The following is a 21349-nucleotide window of genomic DNA, read 5'->3' as shown; positions in this document are numbered from 1 at the left end:
TTTCTCAGGTTTTCTTCCGCAGGTAGTAAACGCGACAAATGTTACGAGTATGAACTGACTTGGTCAAAAATGTTTCTTTTAATTATACTCACAAAGCTCATATCAGTGCTAAAAGACTGATCCAAGGACAGATTCAGTGTCATGTTAAAATGTAGCTTCATCTTAAGAGTCAACAAAAATGGTAAAAAAAAAAATCCATTCATGTCCAGTGACTCCAAGATGACCATGCAAAAAAAAAAATGCCAGAAAGGTGTATACGAAACATTAGTCAAGACAACAACAATACTTAGTTGTCAGAACAGACATGAAACAATTAAATATTTAACAAGAGCCAGAAAAGAAAAGAAGATTTTAACAAACATTACTTACAAGAAAGAAACAAACTGTTATTATTGGAATGGAAATAAATGACAGAAAACAATGTGGTAATGATACACTGGATGCCAGCAGATAACCCAAATGTGATGAAGGTTTTCAGACGCAGAGGGAACCATTCCAGGGGGGGTTTAGGTTGACCTGTAAACCAAAAGACAGAAGAGAACAGATTCAATCAACTGAAGAGCAATCACTGAACCAATGCATGGAGGAAAGTGATATCCTACTCATTAAATACTACATGTTTGAGGTTCAACACTGTGCAAAATCATAATCAATACAGTTAAACTGACTAACCTTTTGAAGATGATGTAAAACTGATTATAGAAAAGGCTGCTTTCTGGGTTAAGCTATATTACCACCAAACTGCTACAAGTTTACAAAAAAAAAAAAAAAAAAATGTATGTTTCTAGTTTCATTCAGGTAGTATTTATTACATGGCTACTGAAATGGATTGCATTGTAAAGCAGGTTTATATTTGTCTGAACATTGACAGCACAGATACACAGACGTGGGGTGGGGGGGGGTTCAAGTTCTCATCTGTGCATCTTTCAACTGTCGGATATTGAAAGGTGGATGGACAGAGATACAGATCAGCATATGCTGCAGCTGGACGTGCTCCTTGTAAATGCAGCTGCTCACAGATTCAGTGAGTAGCAAGCTGCCATACTATGCATTACTGGGGACAACAGGGGTGGGGAAGACTCACTTGGGCTTGGTCTCGGCATCTGTGACTTGGCGGATGAAGATGGCATCCTCTGGGTGGCTGATGTCTCCCTTCTCGTGCATGTAGGACGCGGCGATGGCGAGCATGGTGCCGTCGTTATTGAAGGCAAGAGAGGCGATGCTGGTCGGGTACCGGTGGAACTGACACAGTCGCTTCTTGTTGAACGGGTCCCAGATGTTCACAAAGCCGTCTGAGCCACCTGGTAGAAGGAGAGGCTCAAGGTCAACCTCAAAAGATTTAGGCCGTGTTACTGCTGCGATATGGATCTGTAATAACAGTGTGTTCCACGTCCACCCTTTGCAGCTCAACCCAAAAAAGGTCACAGGTAAATTTATGAGCTTTGTAAAAGCAAACTGCCTCATAACAGAAACAAACTAAATCATTGCTTTTGTCAAGTACTAACTAGCACGTCGTACCTGTGGCAAAGGTGTTATGGACACTGTGAAATGAGATTGCATTGACGGGGTAAACGTGCTCAATTCCTTCCTCCTTCAGCCTGTGGCACTTGAAGGCGTACTTCTTCTTCTGAACCTCCTGGCTTGGGTCCAGGTACTCCACAGCTACACGTCCCTCAATTGAACTCAAGACGTAGCCCTGGAGCCAAGACAGAAAATATGAAGTTACCATCTGACTTCTTTACATTAACACAGGAATCTGTATTTGCAATATGATATTCTAGTAAATAACCAGTCACGTTTTCATTGTCTGTATCTTTCATTAGAACTGTGTAAACTTTAACTGATGAAAAGTCAGTTGTAATTCAAAGTGTACCTGTTTGTTGGGGAAGGCTCTAATGCAGCGAGTCTGATACTTGAGGCTGGACTCTCTTCTTTGCTGTACGTAGCCCATGTTCCTCAAATCCCACACCAGGACTCGTCTTCCAGCTGTGCCAACAATTAGCCTATCTCCAGCCACGGACAGGGTATACACCTTTCACATAGATAACGTATTAGACAAGAGGGAGACACAACACTGGCAATGTCTCACTCAATACCTACGTAAACAGTGGTAACAGGATCACAGTGAAATGACACCTTCTTCACCAGGTTCCTGTATTTTCTCGGTCATAATGTAGTATTCAGCTTTTTCACAATAAACTCAAATAATTATGAAGAACCTGTATTATCAAGTTGTAACATCTGTACCTAATTAAATGTAAGTATGAACAGTAAGAACATTAAGTACGAAATGTAAGAACAGAACAGCTTTAATGGCTACCTTGTTGTGTACCAGTGGTACGTATGAATGAAAATTCTATAATAAAAGCATAAACATAAATAAAAGTATTTCTATGCCCAAGTAACTTCCTGCCAGTTTACTCTTTTAAATGACGTGTTATGTCCTTCGTAAACATCTTGTTTCTTTTGACAAATACATCAATTCAATCAGAGCAGGAAACTCTGAAAATGTCATGTCATTGTGACTTTAATACCATCTCGTTTAGGTTTAGAAATGAAGTCTAAACTAGTAGATAAACTAGGAGGTTTGGATAACATATCTTCCTGCAGGAAAGTCAATCATAAAATCTTGCACATTCACAATACTTGTTATACCATACTATAACTAACATTAGTTAAGCGATTCTGAGTGACTCTTTCTGACACAAACAACATGGTTAAACACTAATGTGTCTCTTTTGCTCTACCTTTTCAGGCTGAGTAAAGGTGCCAGCATTGCACGGAGTCCTCGGGTCCCACAGCCGAACTGATCTGTCCCAGCTACCCGTTACCATGACATTAACCTCTGGGCAGTACTCCACACAACGAATGGGGGCATCATGTGTTCCAACTATTGTATCTGTTTAAGGAGAACATTAGACAATAGAATGTAATAAACAAATTTAGCAAATTATAGTTATGAAGAGTTATGATACTGCAAAGAAGCTTTTAACAGTATTCAACAGGCTTGCGACATACCTTGGTCTGTGTTCAAATCATGAGTTTTTAACTGTGCATCTAAACCTCCACTCCAAGAATGTGTTGGGTCCTGCAGGTAAAAAGGTGAACATTACCTGTAAGAACCACAGACTTCTAGGCTTTGACATGAAAATAAGGAACATAAATGAATACAAAAACCTGTGACCTACATAAAAAGCACAGTCAAGAACTGGAGCTGTGTGCTGGTACTTCATCCGCATTGTGTTGCCTCCGACATCATAGAGACGGACAGTGCAGTCCCACGAGGAAACCAGCAGGAACTGAGCTGTGCTGGGGCTGAACTTGACAGCAGAGATGCTGTCCTCTGGTCCCTGGTTCAGCTTGTACTCGTTTGAGCCTGTCATCTGCAATAGAGCAAAATAACCACTAACTCTGAAAATCGATACTTCCAAGCAATTTACAGGGGTTATACACAGATTAGAATATTGTTTAATCTAATTCAATAACATCAGAAACTGAAGCTTTGGATACCATAGTTGAATTGACGCTTACCTGACACTGTCTAAACATGTATTTATGTCGCATTCATTCATTGCTTTATTCATTTATATTATAAGCTTCACAGTAGTATTAGTTTCCTGGACTTTGTATTCAACTTCATTATATTGTGCAGGTACTTTTGGTTCTGCAAGTACCTCTACAAAGTCGTTTTTGAGATGTTCTTGACTTCTAAATATAACTTATCAATCACTTTTAAGACATTTATCATGTTTACACTGAAAAGAAAAACACACACTTATTTATTTGCTACTTTCTATCAGACAACAAACTTGCAGTTACCATTTAGGCTTGCTGTAAATGGAAATACATCCGTGAATTCAATGCTGCTGGCAAATGAGCTATAAAGCATGCGTTTTATGCCTTTGCGATTTTCTTAAATACATTTTTAATTTCCTTTTTCGATCAGTTGGGAGTAATCTGCTAGCTAACTTGTGGACCAACGGTTTTCCTGCTTGTTGTTACTCAAGCCCAGCGAGAGCATTTGCCCTTTATTTCACAAAAACAACACAAACTGTTCCGTTACATCCAGCAATTACACCAAGCCCACATCTGCTGCCACCGGTGTTTGCTAACAGTGAAGACAACGAAGACTATAAGCCCCGGTGTTAGCAGTTTCACTTCACTTACCGCTTCAGTTTAGTAGCGTTCAGACGAAGACGATTCTTATGTTTAACAATCCTAATTATTATGCCTTGGTTTTACGATAAAATACAAAAAATATATGTAGCGTGGAAATTACTCGCTAGCAAAGGCGGCTGCGTGAAGCTAACTCCCGTCTAAGCAAGCACTGCCGTATAAACCAGAGGGCGCTCATTGGTTGAAATGAATGTTCAAATTCCCGCCTGCGATATGAGTGGTTGATTTGCTTTGACGTATATTTCCGTTGTCTCGGCGCAGGTCACATGACAGAGGACTATTCCGCTCTCTCTCTCTCTCTCTCGTTCTTTCTCTCTCTCTCTCTCTCTCTCTCTCATTGACATATGAGATGGGATGTGTTTTCTGAGTTATTATGTCTTTCTTTAAAATAAATACATTACAAATATACAAACACGATAATGTAGCCTAGAGTAACTTCTGAGGCTAGCTGTGAATACAGGTCTATGCTGGTTTAATCAGGCTGTTGTAACCTTCCTTCTTCTTCTTCTTCTTCTTCTTCTTCTTCTTCTTCTTCTTCTTCTTTGATTTGATAAGAAGAGAAAACAACAGGTTTAATATATTTAAGTAACTCCTAATCTCATATAGGCCTAGGCCAGCAGGTCATGTAGTAGGCGATTACAGATCTCTGCTCAGGTGCCAACAAAAAGAAAAGTAACTCTTCCATCTAAAAGAAGAAAAAATAGTGTGGTTAAGCTAAATTTATGAAAAATTAACAACGCCTGGCTCTTTAATTCTGCAGATTTGCATTTAATTTCCACATGTCCACCTTATTCTACAGCCTATTGATTTTAATTACCAGAATGTAATGTTTTCATTAAAGAAAGCGCAATATTATGTAGCAAAACAAGATCAGTGATAACACCTTAATAAAAAAAAAAGGCTCTCAAATGCCGTTCAAATTGAAGCTCAAAAATTCTAAAGTTACCAGATTAAAAAAAAAAAAGATGGCCATCATTATTCAACTGTTAAAATGATTCAAAGGTAATATTTTATTTTGGAGAGCACCATAACCTCATTGTGCCTTAATATGTCGTCTGAGATGTTTCAAATAGATCACTCCATCCTCACAAATGATTGAAAAACAAGATTTTTTTTACGACATGACTGAAATGAATAACTCTTTGCCCTTGTGCATCACTTTTATATCAAGGATACATACATTTCTTTTTGGAACGAAATCTTTACTGAGTGTAAGACCATATAATATACAGAATTTCAATAACAATATCAGAAGAAAACCATACATAAAAACAGAGGCTATTTTTGGCTCTTTCATGGCTTTGAAATTACCGGGAAAACACTGCGTCATTAAAACAATTGCCTCTACACCTGCAGTTTTTCGGGGGTTCTTTTTTTTTTTTTTTTTTTTTTTTAAGGATCACATGATTGTCCTCACTATTACAAAGAGAAAAGGATCGTTTTTTTCTGTAAAAGTGAACTATAGGTGACAAAGGCTGGTAGCCTAATGTGAAGCCAACAGTATTGCACAATATTGGAAAATATCAAAATATTAAATTCCACATTTTTTAGCTACAAACACTGACACAATTCTCTGTAAAATACATATGGACAGTCAACCCTGTTCAAAACAAGTTCTTTTTTTCAAATGGAATACATTAAAATATATTCACCCACTTTTGAGATAATAATAATAATAATAATAATAATAATAATAATTTTCTAGTATCCCTCTGCAACACCTTTGAGGGCTGTAATAGGGACTCTGTGCCTTGCCCAAGGACACTTCAGCAGGATAAAGAATCATTACAAATAATAATAACAATAATAATAATAATAGCCTAATAATAACAACAATAATAATAATAATAATAATAATAATAATATGACCTAACATTGTGCCCGTTGAAGCTACAAAATATACAAAATTGTAATTTTTTTTCAATCAAGGTCACTCATTTAAAAACATATTTACAGCTCATAATGACAGTCAATGTTAAACAGGCCTCAGCAGAGGGACCGGGTGGGAATAGTACATGTGGTGGGGAAAAGCCACGAGTGACTGGCTCCCCGGTGAGTTTGCAGCGGGGCCACCGCTTGTTTCTGGGGCTCCGTTCTCGTGGTAAAGTATGGGAACCCGCACAATCCGCTGCGCCGCCGCATGGCTCAGGTTGGCCGCCTCCAGCTCCGCGGCCAGCTGCCTTTTCCATTTATTCCTCCGGTTCTGAAACCAGATTTTCACCTGCGTCTCCGTCAGGTGCAGGGACGCGGCCAGGCCTGCCCTCTCCGAGCTGCTAAGGTAGCGCTTGATGTCGAAGGTGGACTCAAGCTGGAAGACCTGACTCCTGGAAAACACCGTGCGAGTCTTCTTCTTCCGGCAGGGCTTCTTCTCGGAGTCCAGCTCGTCCGTTTTTCTCCTCCAGTCGTCCCCGTGGTCTGTTTCTTTCTTTGGCTCTTCCGCGTCACTTTCGTCCAGCGCGATGTCGTCGTCGGCGCTTTCCTCTTTGACATCTTGGTCACTTTTTTGGAGATCCGGGGAGCGCCTGTCCGGTGCCGGTGATGCCTCCCTTAGGTTGGCCTTCTCAGACCCTGCAAAAAAGATATTTTACAGTTTACAAACGTGATCTGCAAAGGCAATCACCTGTATTTCAATACGTACTATACCCTACGGAATGGGCCTATGCGTCTTTCATTTTGTTAAAATATTGATACTAATCGAGAGTTTATATGACATGATTCCTTGTAATTAAGCATCTAATTATGAGAATCACATATCCTTTCACAATATGGAATATGTCAACAGGCCTTTTGCTGTAGAATTCACCTAAATTCGGATCCTTATCTGAGATAAAGTAGTTAATATTTACCCCCGGTCCTCAGATGAGCCCCGAGCGTGTATGGGTACCACCAGGTGGACGCTCTTTCCAGATACTGCCCTGATAGTCCAATTCTCTGTGTGGGCAACTCAAACCGTGGGAGAGACAAGTCACCGAGCCGAGAGAAGAAGCTGCCTTCAAACACTCCTTTGGACGAGCCGAGGAAGCTTTTAGGCTTCGTGGGTTTGTCTTCGATGTTCAGCAGGTTCTTTATGGAGAACGGCGAGTCTTTTGCAGGTTGGCGAGTCTCTTGAGCATCAGAGTCTGCCATCACCGTTTACTGTCCGATGTGGATAACCATCAAAAATTATCAAAGGGAGAAAAACGCCTTAAAAAAAAGATTTTCTTGGTTTATAGTTTATGTTAAAATCATAGGAGAAGGAGACAGAGAATAAAAACAAAGAGTCGCGCGAAGCCGCGTCCACCTCCTGAGGATGATCGGAGTGAGAGCGCACAGATCACTGCGTCAAACTTGCGCCGGATTGTAATGATGAAATAAAAAATGCCATCCGAGTTAAAACGCGCTCGGTCTCTGCTATTGGGCAGGTACAATAGCAAATGGGGTTTGAGATGAATCGGGGGGGGGGGGGGGGGGGGGGGGGGGGGGCTGTGACGAGAATAGACTCAAAGGGAAAAAAAAGGGCCGCGCAAGCGTTTTGGCTTCGGGCTCAACAGTTATCATCCAATTAGATTAAAGAGGAAAATGTCTCAAGGTTTTTGGGGCGTGCGCGAGCCGCAATCACCGGTCAGTAAATTGAATAAATGGCCCAGAGATTATCACATTTGAAGGCAGATTGCTGAGCAACTTGGCCTTGGCACAAATATTACGCAAATTACGCATAGATTTTACGCATTAATGTAAACCACGGTAGATATATTAAACAATAGTATCAAGCTAATGACGTAACATAGATTGACGTAACAGTAGTATTATATTTATTTTTTATTGCACAAGACTGATTGAACATTTTTTTAATACTCTATTTGTGTGCTGAAGCTGTTGCTGAACACTGTGACCTGTTGAGGCTCAACCTGTCACTCATCTGTTGCATTTCAAGTTTCCTCCCTTCCACCTTCGCGCAACAGGAAAGCAACACGCACTGTGCATTTCACCTAGACCGGAGCTCATTGACTCCAGTGTAATTTTATTAGTCAGGAAGTGCTACAGGCAGACATCAAACTGAAGGCTTACCATTGTGATAAAGCCTTTTCAAATCAGCTTTCTATACAAAAGCCTGCAGGCCTACAATGGCAGCAGGTGGTGTAATGCATGAAACAAGGTCCTGTTTCTGTCACTTGCTACAATAGTGGATGCAGCAAGTCATATTTGTGTGTGTAATGAGACATTAATATGGAGGAGTGTGATTAGATAAGAAGAAAATAAAGACACAAAATCTGAGAGTGAAAACTGTAACTAAAATTACAGATTGAGATGCAGAGGTATGACGGATCCTGGACTCTTGAATCCAACATCTGGCCTCTGCAATGTCATTTGCATCGACAAACAAATCTGTCACTGACAAACAGCCGAATGAAACACAAAGAAATGATGTCTGTGGCTCCAGGCCTTTGATGAAAAGGCACCTCAGTGTTTTTGTGCACACACTGAGGTATAATTTAGGGTGAAAGTTGGTTCAGACATCCTGATAAAATGGCCAAAAATAAAAGAAAATGTGCAACAAAAAAAAAACTCAACATGGGACGCATTTGAGATTCATCATTTAAACCAAACGTGAAGCAGATACAGTGAACTAATCAAACAAATTGAATTTGCTCAACCTACAAACATGCAGCCTGTCCTTTTAGCTCATGGAGCGCTCTTCAGCTCTAAAGGACAACACTGTGTTTTGTGAAAAGCTACTTGAATCCCTGCATAATTAGAGGTCTCATAGCTGCGTTAAAGATGGGGGCGGAGAAAGAGGCCAGTTGAGCTGCGTTTGCCAATTCAAAGTGAAAAGCAGATAGCTGTGTTTTCATCAGATTATGTTCATTAAGCAGGGGCTCCTTCAATAGACAGAACAAGTCAGAGTGGATCAGAGGGGAAAACAGAGTACACTCAATCAATGATGCAAACGCAGGCCCGTGCTTCCCCTTTACAGTTCTGGTGTTTAAGTGATTTTGGAAATGCCTGATCTTATTAATCAGATATGAATGAATATGTTTATAATAAGTCTGTCTGAGCATCTGTCATCTTCACTTCAAAGTGACACAATAACACCAACACCATCCTCAGATTAACCTGAAGTACAGAGGTTTATATCTAATTACATCATGTCAGATTATTTGTTCTCAGTAAAGACCCGGGACTAAATTATACTTCTTCAGCAGCTCACTGAAATACAAATAGTTCAGTTTCTTTTACACGATTTGATGGTGGTGAAATGCAATGTATGTATGGTCATTCTCTGTCTGACAGACATCTCACTTTTCATCTTCCTTCATATGTGGAAATACTCTCCAAAACTGCTTTTTGACAAAGTGTCAATAGAAGACACACAATATTTATCATATATTAATTAGTACATATAATCTTATGATCACAATACTCGATCTTCTCTTCCATGACATAAAACAGTATTAAGCTATACATTTCATTGTTTTGGAACCATATTCAGTAAATGGAGTGATCAATAAAATATGTGGAGATAACATAATGTCTTTATATATTTGTCTGTTTTTCTTCTATAGACCATTTTACCTTTTTTTTTCCCTCTCAGTATATTGTTAGATAGAGGGTTTTTAGGGGCACCAAAGAGAAAGAGCTTTTATACTTCCCTGTTAAAGCAGCATTTATTTAGTTTTAAAGGAAAAAATGACATAATGTCAGACAGTTAGTGTATAAAAATACACTGTTATCCATTAACTTCATGGAAATCATAAATTTAAACATGTCTTAATTTGGTAGCAATACTTCCAATCTCTACCACTGCGCAATTATGACTCTGTATTTTTCCATTCCTGTCAATAAATAACTTATGTTACCTTCAGTAATGAATAGCTTTCTTGTTGTTAAACAGATACCTTGCAAGTAACATATACATTTTTTGTAACGGGCCATGGGTACTAGCTCTTAAGGGTCTGTAGATTTGGACACATGTAAAACAATACACCTCATTTCACACAGCATATAGGCCACAGAAATGTAATCAATCTCACCTGTAAAATGATCAGTGAGGCAATTATGCAAGGCAGGCTCTTTTCATCTGAAGCACCGGCATAATTAAATTGATATAAAATATCATTAGAGGTGACAGGCTGTTATGAGACGTGGTAATTGACTGCTCTTTCACTGAGAAGCTGCCTCATCTCAGAGTGCTGCTGTCACTCTGTAGAATGCTCCCATCTAGTGACAGAACTTGGTATTAATCTGCAACCAGGCGACGCCTCACTCAAACCAAAGATGATATTGATCGTAGCACAGTATACTTCACATTTATTGATTTTGTCAATTATTGACAGATCACTCTTTACATATAATTTCTTCTTAAGATGTGAAATTGCTTTCTCGTTTTGCCAGTAAGGCACTGTACAGTATTTATGGAGCATGTAAGTGCAGGGACTGTTACAGCCATGCTGCAAAGAAAATGCACTATTGAGTTACTGATCTCAATCATATCAGACCTTCTGTATGCATTGGAACATTCAAGGAAAACCCCAATTAATATCTTTCAAAAAAAAAAAATTCCTTCTCATATTGCAACACATAGTTGTTATTCTGACCTGATTCATCAACACATAACAATAAGCAGAAGAACACAAATATAGACAAGAGGAAATGGTAAAGATCTACATATGAAAAAGGCTGTGATAGAAAATGAATGGAGAAATGAAAAAAATTATCACACCAAAGCAACTTTAACCTCAAAGCTGGGGAACTGTGACTACATCAGTAACATCAATAGTGGGAACTACTTTACAAGTGTACAAGTTGAAACTGCAACAAAGCTCTAAAAACATGAAAGCAGCTCTACAACAATGCAATATTGCTGCATTCATCCCACCAAAGTCATTTGAGGGGAAAAAAAAAGAAAAGAAAAACCTATGGAGTGTAACACAGCAGAGTGCAATCTACCAGGCTCCAGTCAGATGGTTTCAGTGGTCATACTCCTTATCAATGAACTTTGCCATACTGGATAGCTGAATATTCGTCGTGCCCTCATAAATGGTGCCTGCACATGAAGACAAAACAAAGCATTAGAATAAATTCCTGCTGTACAAAAAAATAAATAAATAAAAAAAAACACAAGGTCAATTTTTTCAAATTCCCCTGCACACTACACGAATCTGCAGCTTTCACTATCAGGAGACAAAGGAGGCTCATTATGCCGCTGCTCCAGCTGGAGAACTGAGGAGCTGAAATGGAGGCGATGAAAGGAAAAGTGACATTTTGCCCTGGCAAGTTCCCTTGGCTGTGTGTTGGCATAATGACACTCTGAGAGGGGAATTCCTACAGAGTCCGATTACAGCCGCTGCTATCAGCCCTACGCTCCACCCCGCAGTGGTCCAATCACAAACAGCTACACCTGACCTCCCTGCAGCCCTCATGAGCTGTGTCATTTTCCACAGCGTAGCTTTAGTCTCAGTCACCTAAACCACCTCTAATCTAAACAGTGCTTTCACAAAACAGGCAGCAAACACAACACAACAAGTATTTTTCTAGTCATACTCACCAATTTTACAGTCTCTGTAGTATTTCTCTATGGGGTAGTCTTTGGTGAAGCCCACCCCTCCCATCCATTCGATGCACTTTGATGTGGTTAGGGTTGCAACCTGAAACATAAGATAATATAATGACTTGAATTTAACTAGGGAGATAATTCACTGAGTTTCAGAGAATATAGAATAACGGCATATATAACGCAGAGATTACAGAACATATAACAAAAACTTATGAAACAGATGAATTATGAAGAGAATAATCAAGATTCAGCAACACAAAAGAGATCAGAATAGAATAATATGTATGACTGATAAAACAGCTCAGTGCTCCAAGGAAACAATCACAATTCATGCTAAGAAATATACATTAACAATCCTAAAAACCTTCTAATGAACTGTAGCCAATGAATCAGGAAGCTCACCTCTGCAGTGAAGTATTTAGCCATGCAGGCCTCCTTAATGAAAGGCCTCCCTGCCTCCTTCAGACGAGCGGCGTTGTACGTCAGCAGCCGAGCAGCCTCGATCTGCGTTGCCACGTGGGCAATTTGGTGCTGCAGGCCCTGGAATACAGAGAGCACCATAACAACATACATGTAAGCGCTCATTAAACAATACACCGGCCACCGGCCTAATGTGAATAGTCACAAACATGTTACGTAAAAGAATGGAGATCTGAACCTGGAAGTCAAAGATGCGTTTTCCGAACTGCGTCCTCTGTCTGGTGTAAGGGATGGTGTGGTCAAAGCAACCCTGTGCCAGTCCAAGCATCTGAAATACAAAATGATTTAGCTCATGCAACATTTAAATTTTACATGTTGTCATCTTGAATAGATCAAATTTAGCTTGTTTTAAATATGGTTTACCTGACTTGCGATTCCAATCCGGCCCTCGTTCAACATTCCGATGGCATACTTGTACCCGTGACCGATCTGTCCCAAAATGTTCTTCTCTGGTACCTACAACAGAGAGCACACGGTTAAGCAAGGTCACAGCAGGTTTGTTTCACATTCGTCCGGTACACAGCAATGTGTTTGGTATCACCTTGACATTGTCCAAGTTCAGTGGGCAGGTGGAGGACGCTCGCAGGCCGAGCTTGTTCTCCTTCTTGCAAATCTCAAGGCCTTCAGTGTCCCGATCCACGATGAAGCAGGTGATGCCTCTGTAACCCTGTCAATCACAGGACAATCTGACATTATATTTGTAATTATAGATGTGTTCAGGGAAGTATTAAAAGCATCTGTGTCAACAGGGTGTGAACATTATAAAAGTAAAACCAGTAGAATGTAATATAAACCAATACGATAGGCCTGTGATAAAAAAAAAAAAAAAAAAACTTTTGACGAGATTAAATCTTTAGATTTTGGTGATCTTTATAATTTTAGGTTCATAATTTGTGATTCTGTTGTTTTGGGTGACATTATTCCACGTGGAAACTCAGAGAGAGATGCGGGAACATATCAATGATAAGTTGTTTAGGCTGAAACAATTACTAGATAAAAATCAATTTGACTCTATAGCACATTCATAGGGATTTAAGCAAAGAAGATGAAGTATTTTTACATTAAGATCTTTCCTTGCGAAATATAATAAATAAAGTAGTAGATTGAGTATTTTGCCTGAAAACAGGTAACAAGATGGGCAGTTACTCACAGCAGAAGGGTCCACATTAGCCATTACCAGGAATACACCTGCATGCTCTGCATTACTGATCCACATCTTGGATCCGTTGATGATGAAATAGTCCTTGTGTTTTTCAGCACGTGTCTTCAGAGAAAAGGCGTCGCTCCCCGACTCTGCTTCAGAGAGGCAGAAGCTTCCAACCTGTGTGACATGAGAAAAGGTACATGAGAAAGTGTAGGGAAACATTCCAGTAAATGTGGTGTAGAACATGCACAGTCAGTCAGGTGATGTATTCCAGTTGTTCAATAGCAAAATGTTTCTGTCTTAGCTGTGTTCACCTTCAGTTTACAACGGGGAAAGCACCATTTGATTCATGCCACAATAAAAAATAGTGTTTTATACTTAGAAACATATCGTCAAATTGCTCACCGTGTCAGTTGAGAGTCGGCTGAGGTACTTCTCTTTCTGAGCTGGGGTACCCAGATTGGCAAACAGTGTGTTGATCAGTGTGTTCTGGATGTCACAGAGCACAGCCACAGAGGGATCCACCTTCGCCAGCTCCTCGATGACCAGGATGGAGGAGAAGAACGTAGAGCCAGTGCCGCCGTATTCCGGGTCGATCTCAATGCCCATGAGCTGTGAATATTCAATATCAGAGTCAACAAACTGAAAAAAGAGAGACTGGCAATGACTTAAATGTAATGACACGTGAATTAAATGAATTACATACACCCTGTTCAAAGAGAGATTTGATCACTTCCTCGTCCATGACAGAATTTTCATCCATCTTTGACACAAATGGGGCGATGCGCTCTTGTGCGTATTTTTTCACTGTCAAACAACAAGACAGATGTTCAGTGCTTCAGGTATTTCTGTCTCCAGCTGTAAGCACCAGTTGGATACGTGTTACTAGATTCCCAACTCACCTGCTTCCCTCATCATGCTCTCCTCCTCTGAATACGTCTGAAGGGGAGGAAAGGAGATCACCCCAGGTGCCTGGTCTGAAGCCATATCTGGGGCAGATCTGGTGGTCAGGCTCCTCCATCCAGCCTGGCATGTCCCCCATGGTCGAGAGATCTGTCTGCAAGACTAAAAGCAGGACAGAGAACAAGTTGGAAGAAAAATATTACAGTCATGTCGGTCGCCATTCGCCATTAATGGCAGAAGTCAGTAACTTAGACGTTTCTTTTGGAGTTAGCAAGTTAGTTTGTCTGCTAGTGTTAGCCGTCTGTTAGCTAACAACGTCACGTAAGCAAGAAGCAGACAGATTACCCAAGGATAAAGGACTAATACAGTGCAAATATGTTGAAATCGGCACAGAAATAACGCAAATGCACACAAATATGACCATAATATTTAGACTCACCTTTGAGAAAATCCTGACCAACGGGGCAGCCATGCTTTGTTACGAAATGTTTACATGCTGCCTTCAAGTGCCTCTTGTACGAGTCGAATTTAGTGGTTGTGTAATAACGATGAACATTGGTAATGATAAACCTTTGAGTAAGTACTAAATAAATATAAGCTGTTGGGCATAGTTACCTTTTACCAGTGGCTTTGAATAGAAATAAGTAGAATACACAGGAAAAGTGTACCACTGGTGCGAGAAGCATTCTTGGGACTCGTTTGTATGTGCGTTATTGATGGTTTTATTTTTTCCGATGGTACCCGAAGTACCCAACAGTTACGTTTAGGGTACACGCGGAACACAAGCAGGGGTATCAGAGAAAAAAAGCGGAAGCAGTCAAGCGTTCACCTGGTAACGATTGTAGCCGATAATTTATCCCGAGGGGCTCCATTTCCACATTTCTCTCTGTTTAGCGACAATGTTGTTCAGTCACTGAAAGGTAAGATATGAACTGCGGTGAATATGGTGTCAAATAACCGGTGTTAGGTGACGTTAGTACTGTTGTTAACGTCTATGAGCTAACGTGTTTTATAGGCAGCTAGTTAGGTTAGCTTCTGCTGGTCATTAACTGTCAAATGTCAAAGCTGTGTTGTCACACGTCTGATTATTAACTCATGTCCTCAGGTTCAACACAGACGGAAGAAATGGAAGAGATAAAGAGCGAGCCTGTGGATTTTGTGAAGGAATTTCAAGAATACCTGACACAGCAAACCCAGCATGTCAACATGATCTCAGGCTCTGTTTGTGGAGAAAAAGAGTCAGCGGAGCATTTTCAAGCCGGTGGGAAAGATGCACATTAAATTAAAAAAAAGCACTGTGTCTTTGATAAATACAGAGTAAGATGTTAAAGTCATGGTGTGTTTGCTTGTAGCTGCACCCAGAAGTGAGCAAAATGGTCTGGACCCTCCGTCTGTGGAGGTGAGCCTGCCACTTGAGGATGGGGCAGACGTACAGATGGACGGCCTGGAGAGGACCTGCGATGGGAAGTACAAGTGCAGCTACTGCAGCTATGCCAATAAGGGCATGGCTCGCTTAATAGAGCACATCCGCATCCACACAGGTTAGTGTTTCCACTGCATTCATTCACTAGGTGGACACCATGGCCGAAATGTTACTATTGAAACACTGCAAACAATCTAGACTACTGAGTTGTCGTATACCAGTGGCTCTCAAGGTGGGGGTCATTAAGGTAGTTTACATTTGTAAAATTTACTTTTTTTCAGTGGAAATGTTCCCAATCAGATAATACAGTATATGTAAGTTGTACTGTATAAGTTTTCTAATATAAACTGTAGATCAGAGCTGCAATGATTACTCAATTTATTGATTAGCTGATTGACAGAAATATAATCAATTATTTATAAAATCAATTAATTGTTTTAGTAATTTTTCCAATTAAAAGTACCAAACATTTCGCAGTCCCAGCCTCTCAAATGTGAGGATCTGATGCTACATTTTGTCATTTATAACAGTAAATATAACATGTTTGAGTTTTAGACAGACAAAAAGAAGAAATTTGAATACATCACCTTGGGCTGTGGGAAATTACAAGTGGCACTTATCACTTCTTTCTGGCATTTTTGGACAAAACGATGGCAGATCAGATTGATTGATAATGAAAGTAATCATTGCAGCCCTAATGGAGACAGTGATACTACTTAGTCTTCCCATGTCCACATACCCAGGGCAGGGTCTCATGAAATGCAAAATCTTATGTGACTGCTCAAGAGTACACGACAGTGGTTGGAAATAACGATGAGTCACACATAGTTTGAATGGAATTCTAGTTGGTCAAAAACTGAATACACACATTTCCAAAACCCAGCTATCCTATGATTTATGTTTTCTGATTTAAGGGTGTTGTATGCTCTACAGATTGTTAAGCCCCTAGAGGAAAAGTTATGATTTTGGCTTTAAAAATTAAATCTGATTTGACTCTGACATCTGTTGTAACTTCTATGCCAGGATTTTATGTTGTTAATGATGCCAATTCTCTCTAAATAATTAGTAAGCCACATTTATGTCAAAATGATTTGAAATTCTGGAGACAGTTACAATGTGATCTACATTAATTAGACAATTAAGGATGAAATATTGGAAGATCTTATTGCTGTCTGTTTTTTGTTTGTATAATCTAGCCCTACTTTATACAATCCCTTGTGCAGCACACATAAGACGTTTTACTTATTGTGTCACTGCTGTTTACTCTTTCACAGTAGAATATCTAATACCAACCTTACTGCATTTATTTCCTCTCATGATTGTAACCCAGGAGAAAAGCCTCACCGCTGCCAGCTGTGCCCATTTGCTTCAGCGTACGAGCGCCACTTAGAAGCCCACATGCGCTCACACACAGGAGAGAAGCCGTACAAGTGTGACCTCTGCGCCTTCCGCTGCAGCGACCGCAGCAACCTGTCACACCACCGTCGCCGCCGCCACAAACTCCTGCCCACTAGGGTCGTTCGCTCTCCTTTCTCCAACAAGAGAATGCTGAGCGCCTTGCAGAAGAGGACGGGCTCGCTGGGCTTCAGCAGGCGACTACTCATTAATTTCAACCCTCCGCCCATGGTGATACCAAAGTCGGATTATCTGAATGACTTGTCTCACAAGATTCACCACCATTTGAACGGCGGTGAGTATAAGAATCTCCCCAAGGTGGATGAGAATGACAGTTGCAACAGGGGCGCTAATGATCTGACGTTTAATCACCCACTGGACCAGCTGTCTACACTTGCTGGCCAGTTGGCCGACCTTCACCCTGAGTCTCAGACTGCTGCATCCCCAGACAGGGAGTCCTTAAAAGACGAGAAGCCCATCCTCATACATCAGGTCTCTAGTGAACAGGTTGCACTGTGTTCAAATAGAGTGCAGACGTCACCGTCTAAAAAAGAATCTCCCACCTCGGTCCACGGCACTTGTAGTCCTGTTCCTGGCCTCGGTTTCGCCAACAACATGAACGCCTTTACTGCGAGTGTTAGCAACAGCCAGCCGAGCACACCTACTCCTGCCCTGACCATACCGGATCAACAGCTCTTGCATAAATGCCAGCATTGTGATATTCACTTTTCTGACAATATCCTCTACACCATTCACATGGGTTGTCATGGCTATGAACATCCTTTCCAGTGCAACATCTGTGGACACATGTGCATAGACAAATACGACTTTGCATGCCATTTTGCCCGCGGCCAACATCAAAAGTGATTGCTTGTGACAAGGAACCACATGGAGTCATAGATTCTTGTTTTCAGTATTTTGCTTGTTACACTGATTTATATTTTTGTTATGTACACAATCTATTTTACACTCAATACCTGCATTATATTTCTGCCTTACAGTTCTACATTACTCTCAACTTTGAGCCTTAATATTAGTTGTGAATGGACAAAACCACAGACACACCTTGCAGTACAGCGTAAGTTCCAGGATCTTACAGTTGGTGTTGCTTGTGTTTAGAATATCATTGTGATTTTGGGGATTTGCAACATTTTATCTCTTTGCAGTGATTCACCAGGGTTTCACTCAGCTCTCTCAGTAAAAAACTATTACATAGGCAGCTACATATGAGACATTTTAAATCAAAGACCAGTTAGCAGTATTTAAACTTCACTTCCCCAGCTTTGTATTCACTGCAGGGCTTTTGTCCACCATCTGTGTATCGCTTGTTCAGCTAATTATGCACCAAAGTTTCTATCTCAGTTAAATAAGCTGGACTTATGTTGCTGTGAGAAACTAAAGTGGGATGTTCAGAGACCGACGGCCTGCGTGGCTAATTTTCTGTCCAAAATTTAGGTTTGTGTCCAGCCACACTCATCATAATCCTGCTTGCTGTTCTGATATTTATTTATACCTCACTCCATAGACTGTAGAAAGTGTCCAACCAAATGAGTCAGTAATATTTTAGATAGATTTAAGTATGTTTTTTTTTTTTTTTTTTAATTAATTTATACCATTTTCTACAACTATTTATAAATTGTCTTGAGTAGCTTTGTTGTATCGTAAATATCAATTTTTAGTACAAAATCAAATTTCAATGTAGCCACATCTTATTTGTGTAGTAACTGATGTTGAGGCACTGTAAAGATCCAGGGTAACCCTGTGATGATGTAATGTGAAATAATGTTACTTTTTATTTTAAGTAGTAGTTTCTGATTTTGTGGAAATAATAATAAGAGTATTTGTAATCTTGGTCTAAAGTAAAGACTTATTCAGTTGTTTAAGTTGTTTGTATGTGATTAACTTATAATGGACAGAAGATAGTAACTTTGAGATTAATGGGCTCTTATCAATTTAAACTCATACCACGTGTATCCTGACAAACAAGATGTTATCTGATCAACATTTTATACCATATTTGCAGAAACCACATACATGGCCACTACACAGTAGCTTATTGAGTGTTTAAAAAATATTTCTTTCAAGTTTTTCTTTCTAAATAAAATGATGCCACAATGTTCCACAAACTGAAGTAACCAGCATTTTATTTACATTTAATTAAATACAAATTACACACATTCACTAATGACTGGATGCAATTAAATATTGCTTTGTGGAAAAAAGTCATTTATGATTCTCAGCAAGATCTCCTTTTTCTCGTGGTCGAAAACATCCACTGCTCTTTTCACCACACGTTCCACATCAAAGTCCTCTTCTTGAGTGAGCGACGTTTCCTGAAGCAACTGTTTTCGCAGGTTGTGAAGAAATGTTGCTTTGGATTCATTCAGCTGGGTCGCCAGAGACCTCATGTGTTCAGAGGACACTTGCTTTTCTGAAGTTAAGGTGACAAATGTATCATTACGACAGGGCTGCAAATGACAAAGTGAGTAAACAGTGAAATGTCAAATATTATTGAAGCTCTCAGCTGACCTCTGGCAGTCTTCATGGCCTCAGAGATCAGGCGGCGACAGGCCTGGTCAGCCTGGTGGACCACACTAGAGGCACATTTCAGACGGGCGGCTTCCTGCATAGTACAGGACAACAATTTATAACAATAGATAAACAAAACATTTTCCACCACTCTAGTTGCATATATTAAAATTCTTATTAACACTTACACACCTTTTGTTCAGTGTTGTCCTCTACAGGGCTCAGCGGGTTGCTCAGTGCAGAGGAGATCAACTCCATTACCTTCTGGCTGAAGACAAGTCAGATCCACAGACAGATGTGACCAAATAATATCCAATTATTGCACTTCAGTAAAAAGTGTTAGTGACTGCTTGTTTTGCTGTCTTACATGTCACATTTGGACAAATTGTAGTGTTGAGAAAAATATTTTTTGTCTCCCATGGGTTCTTCTGTGGATTTGGAGACTCCAAACGCCTCACCATCTCTAATATCACCTCAGTGGGAATGGGCTCAGACCTGCTCTGGTTTCTGCTGATACAGGACTCCAAATCACAGTGTAGATACACCTGGCAGAACCCCAGTGAATCTGCAAAGACAACTGACTGAGTAATTCAAACAAAGGGGCAACTATTTAAACTGCATGACGGCAGTTTTGCATGTTTGAGAAAATAATAAATGATTTATTTCCCCAGTCATCCAGGCAGCCACCAGCAGCAGTAACACTAACACAAATTTACTTGAAGTCTTGACACTTTCTTGGAATCACTTATTCATCATAGTAAACATGTAGTTGCCTTTAAATGCTCCAAAATGATGGTCTTCTGTTGCAAGACAATGTTTTTAAAAACATTCCCTGGTGCATTCAGGTGCTTGCAGAAAGCTCCTGGATTCAAGGATTTTGATAAGTTTGAAGCATGAAATCAATATATAAGCTCAGTGTCCTTTAAAAATTTTAAATAGATATCTAAAATATACAAGGATTGTAATGTATGGGCTAAAACTTGCAAAACTACCAGCATAGTCTTTCGCAAACATTCAGTGGTTTAACCTGTACACAGAAAACAGAGGCTCACGCTTTCTTGCAAGTTGGTACACTTCATATCTCATGCTTGGATAGTAGAAGTTGTCATCCAGTAGAAAGAGAAGTGGAGTCCGGTCAGCACAAGAGTGGTCCAAACCTTCAGGCTGCAGCAGAGTGTGAATGCATTGTTCCCACGCAGCCCTGTTGATCTGACATTTGCTTGGTAGCTCGGCCAACACTTCAGGTTTTTTCATGAACTGCTCAATGCACTGCAGCACGGCGTGTCTGTGTAACTTCCATTCAGTGTGCTGGGGGTGGGGGGACGACAATGAGGACAATGACTTGCAATGTCTTTGATACTTATAGGGAATATGTGTGACCTTAGTAATTATTTGGTCTATGATTAGTAAGAAATAATAATAACAACAATAATAACCCTGTGATGATGTAATGTGAAATAATGTTACTTTTTATTTTAAGTAGTGGTTTCTGTTTTTGTGGAAATAATAATAAGAGTATTTGTAATCTTGGTCTAAAGTAAAGACTTATTCAGTTGTTTAAGTTGTTTGTATGTGATTAACTTATTATGGACAGAAGATAGTAACTTTGAGATTAATGGGCTCTTATCAATTTAAACTCATACCACGTGTATCCTGACAAACAAGATGTTATCTGATCAACATTTTATATCATATTTGCAGAAACCACATACATGGCCACTACACAGTAGCTTATTGAGTGTTTAAAAAATATTTCTTTCAAGTT

General features: G+C 39.9%; 5 protein-coding genes across 6 annotated transcripts; 1 reads left to right on the top strand and 4 right to left on the bottom strand.

Moving 5' to 3' along the window:
• Positions 1 to 58: 58 nt before the first annotated feature.
• Positions 59 to 4337, bottom strand: bub3 (BUB3 mitotic checkpoint protein). 2 transcript variants are annotated; one of them, XM_056365185.1, is made up of 8 exons: positions 4168 to 4335; positions 3189 to 3383; positions 3019 to 3088; positions 2748 to 2899; positions 1874 to 2032; positions 1519 to 1696; positions 1085 to 1301; positions 59 to 516 (listed from the first exon to the last, which is right to left on the bottom strand). In XM_056365185.1, the coding sequence occupies exons 2-8, from the start codon at positions 3381 to 3383 to the stop codon at positions 507 to 509; spliced, it is 981 nt and encodes a 326-aa protein (XP_056221160.1). In that variant the 5' UTR covers positions 4168 to 4335; the 3' UTR covers positions 59 to 506. The 2 variants fall into 2 exon arrangements, with proteins under 2 accessions (XP_056221160.1, XP_056221161.1); XM_056365186.1 differs by lacking the exon at positions 59 to 516 and having other exon boundaries at positions 1081 to 1301; positions 4168 to 4337.
• Positions 4338 to 4963: 626 nt separating this feature from the next.
• hmx3b (H6 family homeobox 3b) lies at positions 4964 to 7497 on the bottom strand. The gene is made up of 2 exons (XM_056366303.1): positions 7023 to 7497; positions 4964 to 6744 (listed from the first exon to the last, which is right to left on the bottom strand). The coding sequence occupies exons 1-2, from the start codon at positions 7300 to 7302 to the stop codon at positions 6152 to 6154; spliced, it is 873 nt and encodes a 290-aa protein (XP_056222278.1). The 5' UTR covers positions 7303 to 7497; the 3' UTR covers positions 4964 to 6151.
• Positions 7498 to 10447: 2950 nt separating this feature from the next.
• On the bottom strand, positions 10448 to 14788 carry acadsb (acyl-CoA dehydrogenase short/branched chain). The gene is made up of 11 exons (XM_056366583.1): positions 14677 to 14788; positions 14237 to 14399; positions 14041 to 14141; positions 13740 to 13946; positions 13341 to 13511; positions 12732 to 12857; positions 12554 to 12646; positions 12369 to 12458; positions 12113 to 12250; positions 11702 to 11801; positions 10448 to 11200 (listed from the first exon to the last, which is right to left on the bottom strand). Exons 1-11 carry the CDS (start codon positions 14707 to 14709, stop codon positions 11124 to 11126), a joined length of 1299 nt encoding a protein of 432 aa, XP_056222558.1. The 5' UTR covers positions 14710 to 14788; the 3' UTR covers positions 10448 to 11123.
• Positions 14789 to 15017: 229 nt separating this feature from the next.
• On the top strand, positions 15018 to 18933 carry LOC130162847 (zinc finger protein Pegasus-like). The gene is made up of 4 exons (XM_056366684.1): positions 15018 to 15157; positions 15343 to 15498; positions 15590 to 15778; positions 16991 to 18933. The coding sequence occupies exons 2-4, from the start codon at positions 15363 to 15365 to the stop codon at positions 17920 to 17922; spliced, it is 1257 nt and encodes a 418-aa protein (XP_056222659.1). The 5' UTR covers positions 15018 to 15157; positions 15343 to 15362; the 3' UTR covers positions 17923 to 18933.
• Positions 18934 to 19182: 249 nt separating this feature from the next.
• On the bottom strand, positions 19183 to 20740 carry LOC130162850 (L-seryl-tRNA(Sec) kinase-like). The gene is made up of 5 exons (XM_056366687.1): positions 20612 to 20740; positions 19952 to 20149; positions 19777 to 19852; positions 19585 to 19678; positions 19183 to 19486 (listed from the first exon to the last, which is right to left on the bottom strand). The coding sequence occupies exons 2-5, from the start codon at positions 20002 to 20004 to the stop codon at positions 19254 to 19256; spliced, it is 456 nt and encodes a 151-aa protein (XP_056222662.1). The 5' UTR covers positions 20005 to 20149; positions 20612 to 20740; the 3' UTR covers positions 19183 to 19253.
• Positions 20741 to 21349: the final 609 nt, after the last annotated feature.

The sequence above is a fragment of the Seriola aureovittata genome, chromosome 21 (assembly GCF_021018895.1).
Source record: "Seriola aureovittata isolate HTS-2021-v1 ecotype China chromosome 21, ASM2101889v1, whole genome shotgun sequence".
In the NCBI taxonomy this organism is placed as follows: domain Eukaryota; kingdom Metazoa; phylum Chordata; class Actinopteri; order Carangiformes; family Carangidae; genus Seriola; species Seriola aureovittata.
This window is presented reverse-complemented; position numbering and strand designations above follow the sequence as displayed.